Source organism: Triticum aestivum, chromosome 6D, assembly GCF_018294505.1.
Source record: "Triticum aestivum cultivar Chinese Spring chromosome 6D, IWGSC CS RefSeq v2.1, whole genome shotgun sequence".
Taxonomy (NCBI): domain Eukaryota; kingdom Viridiplantae; phylum Streptophyta; class Magnoliopsida; order Poales; family Poaceae; genus Triticum; species Triticum aestivum.
The window spans coordinates 50199850-50216790 of record NC_057811.1 but is presented as its reverse complement, the minus strand read 5'-3'; the positions used below and the strand labels follow the sequence as shown (position 1 = coordinate 50216790).

At 42.9% G+C, this 16941-nt stretch overlaps 1 protein-coding gene across 1 annotated transcript in view; it reads left to right on the top strand.

Annotated features, from left to right (window-relative positions):
* The first annotated feature begins 8290 nt into the window (after window positions 1-8290).
* LOC123142410 (NADP-dependent D-sorbitol-6-phosphate dehydrogenase) overlaps window positions 8291-16941 on the top strand; it is a 28981-nt gene continuing 20330 nt past the window's right edge. Inside the window, exon 1 of the mRNA XM_044561336.1 lies at window positions 8291-8474. Within this exon, the coding sequence (XP_044417271.1) occupies window positions 8291-8474 (184 nt within the window). The remainder of the gene's footprint in view (window positions 8475-16941) is intronic.

Here is a 16941-nt window from a genome sequence, read left to right as displayed (position 1 = left end):
ATAATTTTGGTAACAACGCGTATAGAGGAAACTTTAATCCTAGGCCTTATCATAGTAATTCCTCTAATAATTATGGTAATTCCTACAACAATCCTTATGGAAATTTTAATAAGATGCCCTCTGAATTTGAGACTAGTGTTAAAGAGTTTATGAATTCGCAAAAGAATTTCAATGCTTTGCTTGAAGAGAAATTGCTTAAAGTTGATGAATTGGCTAGGAACGTTGATAGAATTTCTCTTGATGTGGATTCTTTAAAGCTTAGATCTATTCCTCCTAAGCATGATATCAATGAGTCTCTCAAATCCATGAGAATTTCCATTGATGAGTGCAAAGAAAGAACCGCTAGGATGCGTCCTAAGAAAGATTGCTTTATGAAAGTGTGTTCTTCAAATTTCTATGAAAATAAAGGTGAAGATCTAAAAGTTATTGATGTGTCCCCTATTAAATCTTTGTTCTGCAATATGAATCTTGATAATGATGGGACTGAGTATGATCCACCTTTACCTAGAAGACGTTCCAAAAATTCGGAGTTTTTAGATCTTGATGCTAGAATTGATAAAAGTGGGATTGAAGAGAACAATACCCTAGATATTAATAAACCCACTATTTTGGATTTCAAGGAATTTAAATATGATAATTGCTCTTTGATAGATTGTATTTCCTTGTTGCAATCCGTGCTAAATTCTCGTCATGCTTATAGTCAAAAGAAAGCTTTAACCAAACATATCGTTGATGCTTTGATGCAATCTTATGAAGAAAAGCTTGAGTTGGAAGTTTCTATCCCTAGAAAACTTTATGATGAGTGGGAACCTACTATTAAAATTAAGATTAAAGATCATGAGTGCTATGCTTTGTGTGATTTGGGTGCTAGTGTTTCCACCATTCCAAAAACTTTGTGCGGTTTGCTAGGTTTCCGTGATTTTGATGATTGCTCTTTAAACTTGCACCTTGCGGATTCCACTATTAAAAAACCTATGGGAAGAATTAATGATGTTTTTATTGTTGCAAATAGGAACTATGTGCCCGTAGATTTTATTGTTCTTGATATAGATTGCAATCCTTCATGTCCTATTATTCTTGGTAAACCTTTCCATAGAACGAATGGTGCAATTATTGACATGAAGGAAGGGAATATTAGATTCCAATTTCCATTAAAGAAAGGCATGGAACACTTCACTAGGAAGAAAATAAAATTACCATATGAATCTATCATGAGAGCCACTTAAGGATTGCCTACCAAAGATGGCAATACCTAGATCTATCCTTGCTTTTATGCCTAGCTAGGGGCGTTAAACGATAGCGCTTGTTGGGAGGCAACCCAATTTTATTTTTAGTTTTTTTGCGTTTTGCTTCTGTTTAGGAATAAATATTTGTTCTAGCCTCTGGTTAGATGTTTTTTTATGTTTTAATTAGTGTTTGTGCCAAGTTAAACCTATAGGATCTTCTTGGATGATAGTTATTTGATCTTGCTGTAATTTCAAGAAACTTTCTGTTCACAAAAACAATTGTTAAAAATCACCAGAACGTGATAAAATATTGATTCCAATTTCTGCTGATGAATAAACAAATTACCTAGGTATTACTATTTTGGATGATTTTTTGGAGTTCCAGAAGTTTGCATTAGTTACAGATTACTACAGACTGTTCTGTTTTTGACAGATTCTGTTTTTTGTGTGTTGTTTGCTTATTTTGATGAATCTATGGCTAGTAAAATAGTTTATAAACCATAGAGAAGTTGGAATACAGTAGGTTTAACACCAATATAAATAAATAATGAGTTCATTACAGTACCTTGAAGTGGTATTTTGTTTTCTTTCGCTAACGCAGCTCACGGGATTTTCGGTTAAGTTTTGTGTTGTGAAGTTTTCAAGTTTTGGGTGAAAGATTTGATGGATTATGGAACAAGGAGTGGCAAGAGCCTAAGCTTGGGGATGCCCCTGGCACCCCCAAGATAATCTAAGGACACCAAAAAGCCAAAGCTTGGGGATGCCCCGGAAGGCATCCCCTCTTTCGTCTACTTCCATCGGTAACTTTACTTGGAGCTATATTTTTATTCACCACATGATATGTGTTTTGCTTGGAGCATCTTGTATGATTTGAGTCTTTATTTTTTAGTTTACCACAATCATCCTTGCTGTACACACCTTTTCAGAGAGACACACATGATTCGGAAATTATTAGAATACTCTATGTGGTTCACTTATATCTTTTTAGTTATATAGTTTTGCTCTAGTACTTCACTTATATCTTTTAGAGCACGGTGGTGGATTTGTTTTATAGAAACTATTAATCTCTCATGCTTCACTTAGATTATTTTGAGAGTCTTAAATAGCATGGTAATTTGCTTAAATAATCCTAATATGCTAGGTATTCAAGATTAATAAAAACTTTCTTATGAGTGCGTTGAATACTAAGAGAAGTTTGATGCTTGATGATTGTTTTGAGATATGGAGGTAGTGATATTAAAGTCGTGCTAGTTGAGTAGTTGTGAATTTGAGAAATACTTGTGTTGAAGTTTGCAAGTCTCCTAGCATGCACGTATGGTAAACGTTATGTAACAAATTTGAAACATGAGGTGTTCTTTGATTGTCCTCCTTATGAGTGGCGGTCGGGGACGAGCGATGGTCTTTTCCTACCAATCTATCCCCCTAGGAGCATGCGCGTAGTGCTTGGTTTTTTATGACTTGTAGATTTTTGCAATAAGTATGTGAGTTCTTTATGACTAATGCTGGGTCCATGGATTATACGCACTCTCACCTTTCCACCATTGCTAGCCTCTTCGGTACCGTGCATTGCCCTTTCTCACATTGAGAGCTGGTGCAAACTTCGCCGGTGCATCCAAACCCCGTGATATGATATGCTCTTTCACACATAAACCTCCTTATATCTTCCTCAAAACAGCCACCATACCTACCTATTATGGCATTTCCATAGCCATTCCGAGATATATTGCCATGCAACTTTCCACCATTCCGTTTACCATGACACGTTCATCATTGTCATATTGCTTCGCATGATCATGTAGTTGACATAGTATTTGTGGCAAAGCCACCATTCATAATTCTTTCATACATGTCACTCTTGGTTCATTGCATATCCCGGTACACCGCCGGAGGCATTCATATAGAGTCATACCTTGTTCTAGTATCGAGTTGTAATCATTGAGTTGTAAATAAATAGAAGTGTGATGATCATCATTTTCTAGAGCATTGTCCCAAGTGAGGAATAAAAAAAGAGAGAGAAAGGCCATAAAACAGAGAAAGGCCCAAAAAATGAGAGAAGAAGAGAGAAGGGACAATGTTACTATCCTTTTACCACACTTGTGCTTCAAAGTAGCACCATAATCTTCATGATAGAGAGTCTCTTGTTTTGTCACTTTCATATACTAGTGGGAATTTTTCATTATAGAACTTGTCTTGTATATTCCAACAATGGGCCTCCTCAAGTGCCCTAGGTCTTCGCGAGCAAGCAAGTTGGATGCACACCCACTTAGTTTCTTTTGTTGAGCTTTCATATATTTATAGCTCTAGTGCATCTGTTGCATGGCAATCCCTACTCCTTCCATTAACATCAATCGATGGGCATCTCCATAGCTCATTGATTAGCCTCGTTGATGTGAGACTTTCTCCTTTTTTGTCTTCTCCACATAACCCCCATCATCATATTCTATTCCACCCAAAGTGCTGTGTCCATGGCTCGCGCTCATGTATTGCGTGAAAATTTATAGGTTTGAGATTACTAAAGTATGAAACAATTGTTTGGCTTGTCATCGGGGTTGTGCATGATGAGAGCATTTTTGTGTGACGAAGATGGAGCATGACTAAACTATATGATTTTGTAGGGATGAACTTTCTTTGGCCATGTTATTTTGAGAGGACATAATTGCTTAGTTAGTATGCTTGAAGTATTATTATTTTTATGTCAATATGAACTTTTATCTTGAATCTTTTGGATCTGAATATTCATACCACAATTAAGAAGAATTACATTGAAATTATGCCAAGTAGCACTCCGCATCAAAAATTCTGTTTTTATCATTTACCTACTCGAGGACGAGCAGGAATTAAGCTTGGGGATGCTTGATACGTCTCCAACGTATCTATAATTTTTTATTGCTCCATGCTATATTATTTTCTGTTTTGGACATTATTGGGCTTTATTATTCACTTTTATATTACTTTTGGGACTAACCTATTAACCGGAGGCCCAGCCCAGAATTGCTGTTTTTTGCCTATTTCAGAGTTTCGCAGAAAAAGAATATCAAATGGAGTCCAAACGGAATGAAACCTTCGGGAACGTGATTTTCGGAACGAACATGATCCAGGAGACTTGGACCCTATGTCAAGCAACCAACAAGGAAGCCAAGAGGTAGGGGCGTGCCTACCCCCTAGGGCGCGCCCTCGACCCTCATGGGCCCCCTGTTGCTCCACCGACGTACTTCTTCCTCCTATATATACCTACGTACCCCCAAACAATCAGATACGAAGCCAAAAACCTAATTCCACCGCCGCAACCTTCTGTACCCATGAGATCCCATCTTGGGGCCTCTTCCGGAGCTTCGCCGGAAGGGGCATCGATCACGGAGGGCTTCTACATCAACACCATAGCCTCTCCGATGAAGTGTGAGTAGTTTACCTCAGACCTTCGGGTCCATAGTTATTAGCTAGATGGCTTCCTCTCTATTTTTGGATCTCAATACAATGTTCTCCCCCTCTCTCGTGGAGATCTATTCGATGTAATCTTCTTTTGCGGTGTGTTTGTTGAGACCGATGAATTGTGGGTTTATGATCAAGTTTATCTATGAACAATATTTGAATCTTTTGAATTCTTTTATGTATGATTGGTTATCTTTGCAAGTCTCTTCGAATTATCAGTTTGGTTTGGCCTACTAGATTGATCTTTCTTGCAATGGGAGAAGTGCTTAGCTTTGGGTTCAAACTTGCGGTGTTCTTTCCCAGTGACAGTAGGGGCAGCAAGGCACGTATAGTATTGTTGCCATCGAGGATAAAAAGATGGGGTTTTTATCATATTGCATGAATTTATCCCTCTACATCATGTCATCTTGCTTAAGGCGTTACTCTGTTCTTATGAACTTAATACTCTAGATGCATGCTGGATAGCGGTCGATGTGTGGAGTAATAGTAGTAGATGCAGGCAGGAGTCGGTCTACTTGTCTCAGACGTGATGCCTATATACATGATCATACCTAGATATTCTCATAACTATGCTCAATTTTGTCAATTGCTCAACAGTAATTTGTTCCCCCACTGTAAAATACTTATGCTCTTGAGAGAAGCCTGTGACGCCCTCGATTCAATCGTACACTAATCATACACGCAAATGTGTACGATCAAGATCAAGGACTCACGGGAAGATATCACAAAACAACTCTAGACACAAATTAAAATAATACAACCTTTATATTACAAGCCAGGGGCCTCGAGGGCTCGAATACATAGCTCAAAAACACAAGAGTCAGCGGAAGCAACAATATCTGAGTACAGACATGAGTTAGACAAGTTTGCCTTAAGAAGGCTAGCACAAAAGCAACAACGATCGAAAAGGCAAGGCCTCCTGCCTGGGAGCCTCCTAACTACTCCTGGTCGTCGGCGGCCTCCAATGTAGTAGTAGGCACCCTCAGTGTAGTAGCAGTCGTCGTCGAAGGTGGCGTCTGGATCCTGGGCTCCACCATCTGGTTGCATCAACCGGAAAGAAGAAGAAAGGTTGGAAAGGGGAGCAAAGCAACTGTGAGTACTCATCCAAAGTACTCGCAAGCAAGGATCTACACTACATATGCATCGGTATCAATGGAAGGTTGTACATGTGGACTGGGCTGCAGAAATGCCAGAATAGAGAGAAGGCCTAGTCCTATCGACGACTAGCATCTTCTGGAAACCACCATCTTGCAGCAACAGGAGGGAGTAGAGTAGCATAACTACAGTAGTAGTAGCGTTATCAACCTCGGCCAGAGATCCTTTCTCGACTCCCTGCAAGAAAGCAATCCCAAAGCCATACTATCCAGTTATCACCTCATATCCATGTCTCATCTCAAGTATCCAATTCTAGTTGTATCGATCGGGATACAACTCCAAGTGTCCGTTACCGTAGGACAAGCTATCGATAGATGTTTTCTTCCATGCTGGGGTGCACCAACTTACCCACCACGCTCTATTAACTCCGGCCAGACACACTTTCCTGGGTCATGCCCGGCCTCGGCCAAACAATACGCCGCAACCCGACCTAGGCTTAATAGAGAGGTCAGCACGCCGGACTAAACCTATGCCCCCAGGGGTCATGGGCCATCTCCCCGGGAACTCCTGCACGTTGCGAGGGCGGCCGGTGAGCAGACCTAGCTACGTCCTTAAAAAGGTAGGAGCTTACCAGTCCAACCCGGCGCGCGCCGCTCAGTCGCTAACGTCTATTAAGATTCGGTTGATGCATACGGCGCAGAACACCCATACTATGCCCACGTGATGGTTAGTGCTATCAGGCCAGAGGCCCCTCGGATCAAATATCCAAATCGTAGTGGATTAGGAACGCGCGGTAACAAGCAGAGACTCATGAAATATGTGACCCCGTCGCCCCTCTCGAGGACTTGCGGCAAGGGCTAGGAATGCCCGGCCACGCCTCGTAATTATCTCGCGGGCACCCTCTAGGTCAACCCGTCTCCACATCACTCGCAATTAAGCTCGCGCGAGTACCCCTCAGGGCCGACCCGTCTTTAGTAACAGGGTTCAGTGTAAAGTCATAGTAACCATAGTAACCGTGTGTCCAAACATCAAGGGGAAAACCCGGGGAATCACCCCCGGTGAATTCCACTCGATGTAATCATCAAGGTGAACGTAAGAGGAACCACCCCCGAGGTTCACACTTGAGGGGTTGCACGACAGAGTTGTATCGGAAGTGGTTAAGGCGGAATCACCCCCGATGACCACGACCGAATAGCTACACTACAGGGTTAACATCAGAAGTGTTGTAAAGGTCTCACCCTCGGCACTCGATAGTAACCTAGTAGTGTCGAGCAACTAAGGAGAAAGTGATGTGCGGTGTCGGGGCCTGGTCTTCGATCCCGTTGATCGGGTCTTCAATGATGAAGCAGGGGCAACAAGGACAAGGCGGGGGTCACTGATGGATAACTAACCAACCTATACTAAGCAGTTTAGGATAAGCAGGTAGGTACAATGAGCAGGTTACAAAAGCAGGCTATGCATCAGAATATGAGCAAACAATAACAGTAGAAAAATCTAATGCAAGCATGAGAGAATGGAATGGGCGATATCGGGATGATCAAAGGGGGGGCTTGCCTGGTTGCTCTAGCAAGGAGGGGTCATCGTCGATGTAGTCGATCACAGGGGCATCATCGATCTCGGGTCTACCGGAGAGAAGAGGGGGAAGAAACAGTAAATTTAAAGCAAACATAGCATCACAAATCATAACATGGCAATATGCTGTGCCGGGTGTGACCTAACGTATGGCTACATGATATAGGTGAAGGGGGAATTCAACCGGGATTGTTTTCCTGGTTCCGGACCTGTGTCAGACAGATGACCGGAGGGGGAATGTTCCATGTTCAGCATGCTAGGGGCATGTGACAGATGAACGGACAGCGTATTCAGATTCGATGGATTTTTCTGAGCAACTTTCATGTAGAAAACATTTTCATCCGAGCTACGGTTTATTTTCTATGAATTTTCAAAGTTTAAACAATATTCTAGAATTATTAATATTAACAGAAAGGAATATGACGTCAGCATGACGTGTTGATGACCTCAGCAGTCAACAGAGCGGCTGACCAGGTCAAACCTGACCAGTGGGTCCCACATGTCATAGACAGAGGGCTAACAGTGGGTTATTTTAATTGAACAGGGTTAATTAGCACTAGGACCCCACATGTGAGTGACAGTTTAGGTTAACTAATTAATTTTATATATAAAAACATTTAATTAGCCTAATTAATAGAGGGGGCCCGCATGTCAGTGGGCAACGGTGCCCAGTCAGCATGTTGACTAGGTCAGCCCAGTCAACTGGGTCCGGGCGCCCCACTGGCAGTGACCCAGGGGCGGGCCCCAGGTGTGCCACCTCGGCTGGCCTCGTCGGAGTTGCTCCGGCGAGCTCCAACGCGGCGGCGAGGCGCGGGTGAGCTTCGGGATTCCACCACGGTGGCCCAAAACGGGTGTGGCTACTCCCGTTCGAAACCTAGCGACGTCGCGTGTCGAACTGCGGTGGTCTCGCAGCCAGGGAGGCCCTACGGCGACGGCGGCGAGCTCGGGAACTTCGCCGGAGTTCGGCCATGATCGGGAACGGTGCTACGGGGGACGACGAGGTGGACAAGCGGCACGGGCGGCCTCGACGAGCTGCACTGAGCACGTTCCCGTGCTCGGGCGAGCATGGCAACGACCGTAACAACGGCGACGAGCTGCACGGCAGCGCCTGCTTCGAGCGGCGATGGCAACGACGGCTACGGTGGCGGAAACGTACGGGAGAGGGAGGGGAAAGACGCGGTGGCTCACTGGGAGCCGTCAGGAGGTGGCAGTGTGCTCGGGGAGGCGCGAGGTGGCCGAATTTGACGCCAGCGTTCGTCGGAGCAGAGGAGGAAGAAGAGGTCGCGGCGGTGCTGGGGGGCCGTCCCAGTCCGCGTGGCTCGGCGGGGAGGATGAGGAGGTCGAGGCAGAGCCTGGGGGCACGTCGGCGAGGCGAAGGCCGGCCGGTGGCCGCGGTGGAGTGCGGTGAGCGGTGACGGAGAGGCGCGGCCGAGGCGGATCTGGAGGGGAGAGAGCGCAGGCGAGAGAGAGAGAACGAGGAGGGCAGGTGAGTGGGGGAGTGGGAGAGGGGATCGAGGGGGCGCGGGCTGCCTTATCCCCTCGACGGAGCCGGCGAGGGGGGTCTGGTGGAGACGCGCTTGCGGTCGCTCGCAAAGTGGGGAGGGGGAAGACGACAGGGGGGAGTGGGCCGGCCTAGCTGGGCCAATTGGCTCGGGTGGGCCGAAGCCCAAGGGGAGGCCAGGGGCTCTAGCCCTTTTTCTCTCCTTTTGTTTTTGTTTTAACTTTTGCTTTTGTTTTTCTTTTTCCAGCAGCTTTTGCATTTTTCTTTTAGCCACTAATGACTTTGCAAAATTATGCCACTGGCTAAAACAATTCCAAAGAATTATTTCGCATTGCCACAACAAGATTGTGAGGCTTTGTGAAAAAGGTAGCAATTTTTATAAATTAAAAAGCCATTTAATCTATTGTTTTAGCCACTTCTTTAATTGGTTTAGGCCATTTAAACACCTTGCAAAAATGTTGGTCCACCACCAATATTAACAAATCATTATTTGCCACAAGATGAACATTTTAGATTTCATGTCTGACAAAAAGAATTTTTGACTTGAGATTGGATTTGAATTTGAATGGTGATTTGGATCAAGTGAAGATTAGCAACAGTAACCTGATGACATGGCACCATTAACAGGTGATTACTGTAGCATGACACTGGCGGTGTTACAAGCCACTAGTGAAACCTATGGCCCCCGGGTCTATCTTCATCATATTAATCTTCCAGCACTTAGTTATTTCCTTTGCTTTTTATTTTGCTTTGCATCTTTATCATAAATATACCAAAAATATTATCCTATCATATCTATCAGATCTCACTCTCGTAAGTGACCGTGTAGGGATTGACAACCCCTTATCGCGTTGGTTGCGAGGATTTATTTGTTTTGTGTAGGTGCGAGGGACTCGCGCGTAGCCTCCTACTGGATTGATACCTTGGTTCTAAAAAACTGAGGGAAATACTTAAGCTACTTTGCTGCATCACCCTTTCCTCTTCAAGGGAAAACCAATGCAGTGCTCAAGAGGTAGCACCAAGTTACACTTGAGCAAGAAAATATTTATTGAAGGGAATTATAGAGAAAGGTGTTTACAAGAGCCTTGACGAAAGTAAGCAATTTGAGGAAATTGTACGCAAGCAAGGAAGACACCGGAAGAATCAAGGTGTTGGTTTTGAACGAAAGTTCAATGCCAATGGAGTTGAGTGGGAAGAAGATCAATACCCCAAGACAAATTTTGTTCCTCAACAAGAGAAGTATGATCCTACTTCTTTCAAAGGGACACAAGCTCAAGATGATCTTCCACCACAAGACCACAAGCAAAAAGGCAAGGACAAGCTTCAAGAGGAAATTGATGCATTTGAAGAAGCACCTAAGGCCTTGGTCAAGTGGGTTCCCAAGACTACATCAAGTACGACTACAACTCCAAGGATTCCCATCAAGATGGTGTGGATCCTGAGGAAGAAGAACTAGAAAGTTCTTGAGGGTGACTCCGCCAACATACTTCACTCTTATCATTTTGGCGAGGACAAGTGCAAACAACTTCCATATCTTGCACTAGTTCAAGGAGTCACAAACCCTCTTGTTGGTAAGACAAGGGACAAGGTAACCTAATGCTTTCATGGACATCATCTTGTGTATGCATCACTCTATGTCTATGGATATCCTTGTTTGTTCCTTGTGGGACTAACCCGTGTAGGTATTGAAAGTGCAACTCACTCCAAAGGATTGCTCCGAATGATCTACATCAACATTGAGCATCTACATCTTCAACACCTACATGAAGTCATCATCGACAAAACCCAAGGATAGTTCATCCCTCTTAGGGGGATATCACATCTAGGGGGAGCTTTACTCTAATCAATTGAGCTAGAGCAACTCTAATGGTGTGAACACAACAATGCTTTATGTAAAAGTGGTAACCCCACTTGTTCTTAAATGATGAGTATGACCTATGATCAAATGTTCTCATTTGACTCCTAAGTCAATATACTCATATATATAGATGACCTAGTCATCGCCAAATTGCTTGATAGATGCTAGAGTGTTTGTGCATGCTTTGTCACATATTTCATTTGCCATTTTATTGTGTGAGCATGTTGGTTGCATATTTTACTCATTCGAGGACATCCATTTGTTGCTTCGATTGTTTGGCTTTTTCTCTTTTGCCAAATGGATGGACAAGAATGCCTAAGAACTCCCTCTAGCTATCTATGCTTTCCTCGTCTCAAACTCTATTCATGCTACATCACAAAGTTTGATCAAGTCAGATTCGGACCACTCTGTGTGAGGAGCACTCGGAGTTCCCGATTCATCATAGGCTTAAACCTCCAGAACCTCTTTGTGCATCTCGGTCTGACCGATTCATCCTTTTCGGTCTTACCGTGATCACTAAGTTGATCTAGGGTTTTCAATCTCGGTGCAACCGATTAGAACCTTTCGGTCACACCGAGTTGCAGTAACTGCTTGCAGTTTTGCATCTCGGTGCCACCGAGTCGTTCCACTTGGTCACACCGACAGGGTCAGGTTATATATACCGACGGGCCAAATTTTGGAAAATTTTCCGAACCTCCTCGCCCGCGCATAACCTGCTCTGCCTTTTCGGGTCTCCGGATCGTCCTCTCGTCGCCAGCGACCTCCCGCCGCTGGTCTCCGCCACCGTCAACGGCAATCTGCCCTGCCGTTGCCGCCGTAGAAAGTTCGCCGCCGAAACTAGGGTATGAACTTGAACTTTGTGCTAATCCTTAACTCTGATTCTTAGCACATTGCTTTGCCATGATTCTTGCCATGATTGAAATCATCCTGTCCAGCGAAAACATCCCGTAGATTAGTTTTGATTTGAAAATTTAGGGTTAGGTCTCTGCCGAATTCATCTCGGACCGACCGAGTTGTAGAAACCGGTCTCACCGATTTGGCTTAGGCCAGAGCACATGCATTTTCGGTCCGACAGAAAATTGCAAATCGGTGTGACCGAGTTCGATTCTCTATGAAACCCTAGCAGTCTCGGTACCACCCAACTGTGACTCGGTCTGACCGAGTTCACTAGTTTAGGTTCCAAAAGCTGCTTCGGTATCACTGAGTTTACAAATAGGTAGATCCGAAATGCTTTCTGTGAAGAACTAAAACTAAGTTTTGAAGTCATCTGTTTCGCAAAAACTCTGTACTTTGTGAAGCTCATCTTCTCTACCTCATCTATAATCTATTCACAGGGTCTGTTGTCAGAGAGTTTGCAAAGATGTCTGACCAGAGTGACAGCCAGAACATCTGAACAGTGATAACCCACAAGTATAGGGGATCACAACAGTTTTTGATAAGTAAGAGTATCGAACCCAACGAGGAGCTAAAGGTAGAACAAATATTCCCTCAAGTTCTATCGACCACCGATACAACTCTACGCACGCTTGACGTTCGCTTTACTCAGAACAAGTATGAAACTAGAAGTACTTTGTAGGTGTTTTTGGATAGGTTTGCAAGATAATAAAGAGCGTGAAAATAAAAAGTAGGGGCTGTTTAGGTAAAGACACAATAAAGTAAATATAGCGAGTGTGGAAAAGTGGTGGTAGGAGTTGGGAAATTGTCCCTAAGCAATTGACTACTTTACTAGACCGATAGCAAGTTTTATGTGGGAGAGGCCACTGCTAGCATGTCATCCCTTACTTGGAATTCTATGCACTTATGATTGGAACTATTAGCAAGCATCCGCAACTACTAACGTTCATTAAGGTAAAACCCAAGCATAGCATTAAGATATATTGGTCCCCCTTCAATCCCGTATGCATCAATTTCTATGCTAGGCTGAAGCTTCTGTCACCCTTGCCCTCCAATACATAGTCCTATCAACATACAACTAACCCTATGGTGTGATCCACACGCACGCTCATATGATAGGCACCAAAGGACAGCAACATAACCACAAGCAAATTAAATCAATCATAGCAATTCATCAACCACCGATAGGACAACGAAAATCTACTCAGACATCATAGGATAGCAACACATCATTGGATAATAATATGAAGCATAAATCACCATGTTCAAGTAGAGGGTACAGCGGGTTGCGGGAGAGTGGACCGCTGTAGATAGAGGGGGAAGGTGATGGAGATGTTGGTGAAGATGGCGGAAGTGTTGGTGAAGATCGCGGTGATGATGATGGTGGCCACGGCAGCGTTCCGGCGCCACCGGAGGAGAGGGGGAGAGGGGCCCCCTTCTTTCTATTCTTCCTTGACCTCCTCCCTAGATGGGAGAAGGGTTTCCCCTCTGGTCCTTGGCCCCCATGGCATGGGAGGGGCGAGAGCCCCTCCGAGATTGGATCTGTCTCTCTGTATCTCTCTGTTTCTGCGTTCTCTTCTTCTGCCCTTTCACCGTTTCGTGTATATATGGAGATCCGTAACTCTGATTGGGCTGAAACCTTCGCCGTGATTTTTTACCAAAAATTAGCTTTCTTGCGGCTGAAGGAGGGCATCAACCGCCTTACGGGTGGCCCACAAGGGTCAGGGGCGCGCCCAGGGGGCAGGCGCGCCCCCCTGCCTCGTGGCCACCTCGGTCACCGTCTCGCGTTGATTCTTCTTCCGGAATTTTCCAAATATTCCAAAATAAGCTCCGTCCGTTTTTATCCCGTTTGGACTCCGTTTGATATGGATATTCTGCGAAACAAAAACATGCAACAAACAGGAACTGGCACTGGGCACTGAATCAATATGTTAGTCCCCAAAAATAGTATAAAAAGTTGCCAAAAGTATATGAAAGTTGTAGAATATTGGCATGGAACAATCAAAAATTCTAGATACGACGGAGACGTATCAGCATCCCCAAGCTTAATTCCTGCTCGTCCTCGAGTAGGTAAATGATAAAAAAAGATAATTTTTGATGTGGAATGCTACCTAGCATAATCTTGATCATGTATCTAATCATGGCATGAATATTAAGACACGAGTGATTCAAAGCAATAGTCTATCATTTGACATAAAAACAATAATACTTCAAGCCTACTAATAAAGCAATCATGTCTTTCAAAATAACAAGGCCAAAGAAAGTTATCCCTACAAAATCATATAGTCTGGCTATGCTCCATCTTCACCACACGAAATATTCAAATCATGCACAACCCCGATGACAAGCCGAGCAATTGGTTCATACCTTTTAAAGTGCTTCAGCTTTTTCAACCCTCACGCAATACATGAGCGCAAGCCATGGATATAGCACTATAGGTGGAATAGATTATGACAATGGGGGTTATGTGGAGAAGACAAAAAGGAGAAAGTCTCACATCGACGCGGCTAATCAACGGGCTATGGAGATGCCCATCAATTGATGTCAATGTGAGGAGTAGGGATTGCCATGCAACGGATGCACTAAGAGCTATAAGTATATGAAAGCTCAAACTGAAACTAAGTGGGTGTGCATCTAACTTGCTTACTCATGAAGACCTAGGGCATTTGAGGAAGCCCATCGTTGGAATATACAAGCCAAGTTCTATAATGAAAATTCCCACTAGTATATGAAAGTGATAACTCGGGAGACTCTCTATATGAAGAACATGGTGCTACTTTGAAGCACAAGTATGGTAAAATGATAGTAACATTGCCTCTTCTCTCTTTTTCTCTCTTTCTTTTGTTTTTTTTCTTCTTCTTTTTGGGCCTTCTCTTTTTTTGGCCTTTCTCTTTTTTTTTATTTTTTTTTTTGGCCGGAGTCTCATCCTGACTTGTGGGGGAATCATAGTCTCTTTCATCCTTTCCTCACTGGGGCAATGCTCTAATAATGATGATCATCACACTTTTATTTACTTACAACTCAATACTACAACTCGATACTAGAACAAAGATATGACTATATGAATGCCTCCGGCGGTGTACCGGGATGTGCAATGATCTAGCGTAGCAATGACAACAAAAAAGGACAAGCCATGAAAACATCATGATAGCTATATTACGATCATGCAAAGCAATATGACAATAAATGCTCAAGTCATGTATATGATGATGATGATGGAAGTTGCATGGCAATATATCTCGGAATGGCTATGGAAATGCCATGATAGGTAGGTATGGTGGCTGTTTTGAGGAAGATATAATGACGCTTATGTGTGATAGAGCGTATCGTATCACGGGGTTTGGATGCACCGGCGAAGTTTGCACCAACTCTCGAGGTGAGAAAGGGCAATGCACGGTACCGAAGAGGCTAGCATCGATTGAAGGGTGAGAGTGCGTATAATCCATGGACTCACATTAGTCATAATGAACTCATATACTTATTGCAAAAGTTTATTAGCCCTCGAAGCAAAGTACTACTATGCATGCCCCTAGGGGGATATATTGGTAGGAAAAGACCATCGCTCGTCCCCAACCGCCACTCATAAGGAAGACAATCAATAAATACCTCATGCTCCAACTTCGTTACATAACGGTTCACCATACGTGCATGCTACGGGAATCACAAACCTCAACACAAGTATTTCTACAATCCACAACTACCCACTAGCATGACTCTAATATCACCATCTTTATATCGCAAAACTATTGCAAGGAATCAAACATATCATATTCAGTGATCTACAAGTTTTATGTAGGATTTTATGACTAACCATGTGAATGACCAGTTCCTGTCATGTCTCTAAATAGATATAAGTGAAGCAAGAGAGTTTACTTCTTTCTACAAAAGATAAGCCCACGCTCTAACAAATATAAGTGAAGCAAAAGAGCATTCTACAAATGGCGGTTGTCTAAGTGAAGAGAAACAGGCAATCCAAACTTCAAATGATATAAGTGAAGCACATGAAGCATTCTATAAAGCCATGCTCAAAAGATTTAAGTGAAGTGCAATGAGCATTCTATAAATCAACCAAGGACCATCTCATACCAGCATGGTGCATAAAAGAAAAATGAAAACTAAATGCAAAAGACACTCCAAGATTGCACATATCGCAAGAACGAAACGAATCCGAAAACATACCGATACTTGTTGAAGAAAGAGGGGATGCCTTCCGGGGCATCCCCAAGCTTAGACGCTTGAGTATCCTTGAATATTTACTTGGGGTGCCTTGGGCATCCCCAAGCTTGAGCTCTTGCCTCTCTTCCTTATTCTCACATCGAGATCTTCTCGATCATCGAACACTTCATCCACACAAAACTTCAACAGAAAACTCGGTAAGATCCGTTAGTATAATAAAGCAAATCACTACTCTAAGTACTGTTACAAACCAATTCATTTTTTGTTTTTGCATTGTGTCTACTGTAATATAGCTTTTTCATGGCTTAATCCACTGATATAGATTGATAGTTTCATCAAAACAAGCAAACTATGCATCAAAAACAGAATCTATCTAAAACAGAACAGTCTGTAATAATCTGAACATTCACCATACTTCTGATACTTGAAACATTCTGCCAAAATTAGGAAAAATAAACAATTTGTAAATAAAGACAATGCAAAAAGAATCAGAACCATATAACGTTCCAGTAAAAAATGAAAAATCGTTCACTACAGACAAAGTTTCTGTCCTGCACCGTACAAACCAACAAGCATTGTAAACATCCTAAAGGCAAACCTTGGCACATTATTTTTATTTCTAAACTTTATAAAAGCACACAACAGAAATAAATGACTCTCTAAAACTTCCGGATTGTCTCCCTGGCAGCGCTTTCTTTAAAGCCATTAAGCTAGGCAAATAGTGCTCAAGTAATGAATCCACCCGGATCCCAAGGTATATCAAAGCCAATTTTAATTAGCAATGATTTGGCATTTAATAGTGAGCACAAAGAAACATATATCAAGAAATGACGAAGTCTAACTCTCTTCCTATGCATCGGCATGTCATAAAATAACAATTCATGCACCCAAAGTAAAGGCCTATGCATAGTATAAACAGTTTCTTGCAATTTTACCATGTTGGAAACATAGAGAGGTGGAGATATAGTTCCTCTCTCATAATAATTGCAAGTAGGAGCAGCAAGCACATGCATATTATATCTATCAAAATCATCATGTGTAATAGTAGAACGCAACCCATCAATATAATCCTTAATAAGTGCAAACTTCTCCGATATAGTGCAGTTTGGAGAATTCAAAAAGATAATAGGACTAACATGCGTGGGTGCAATAGCAACAATTTCATGTTTAACATAAGGAACTATAGCAAG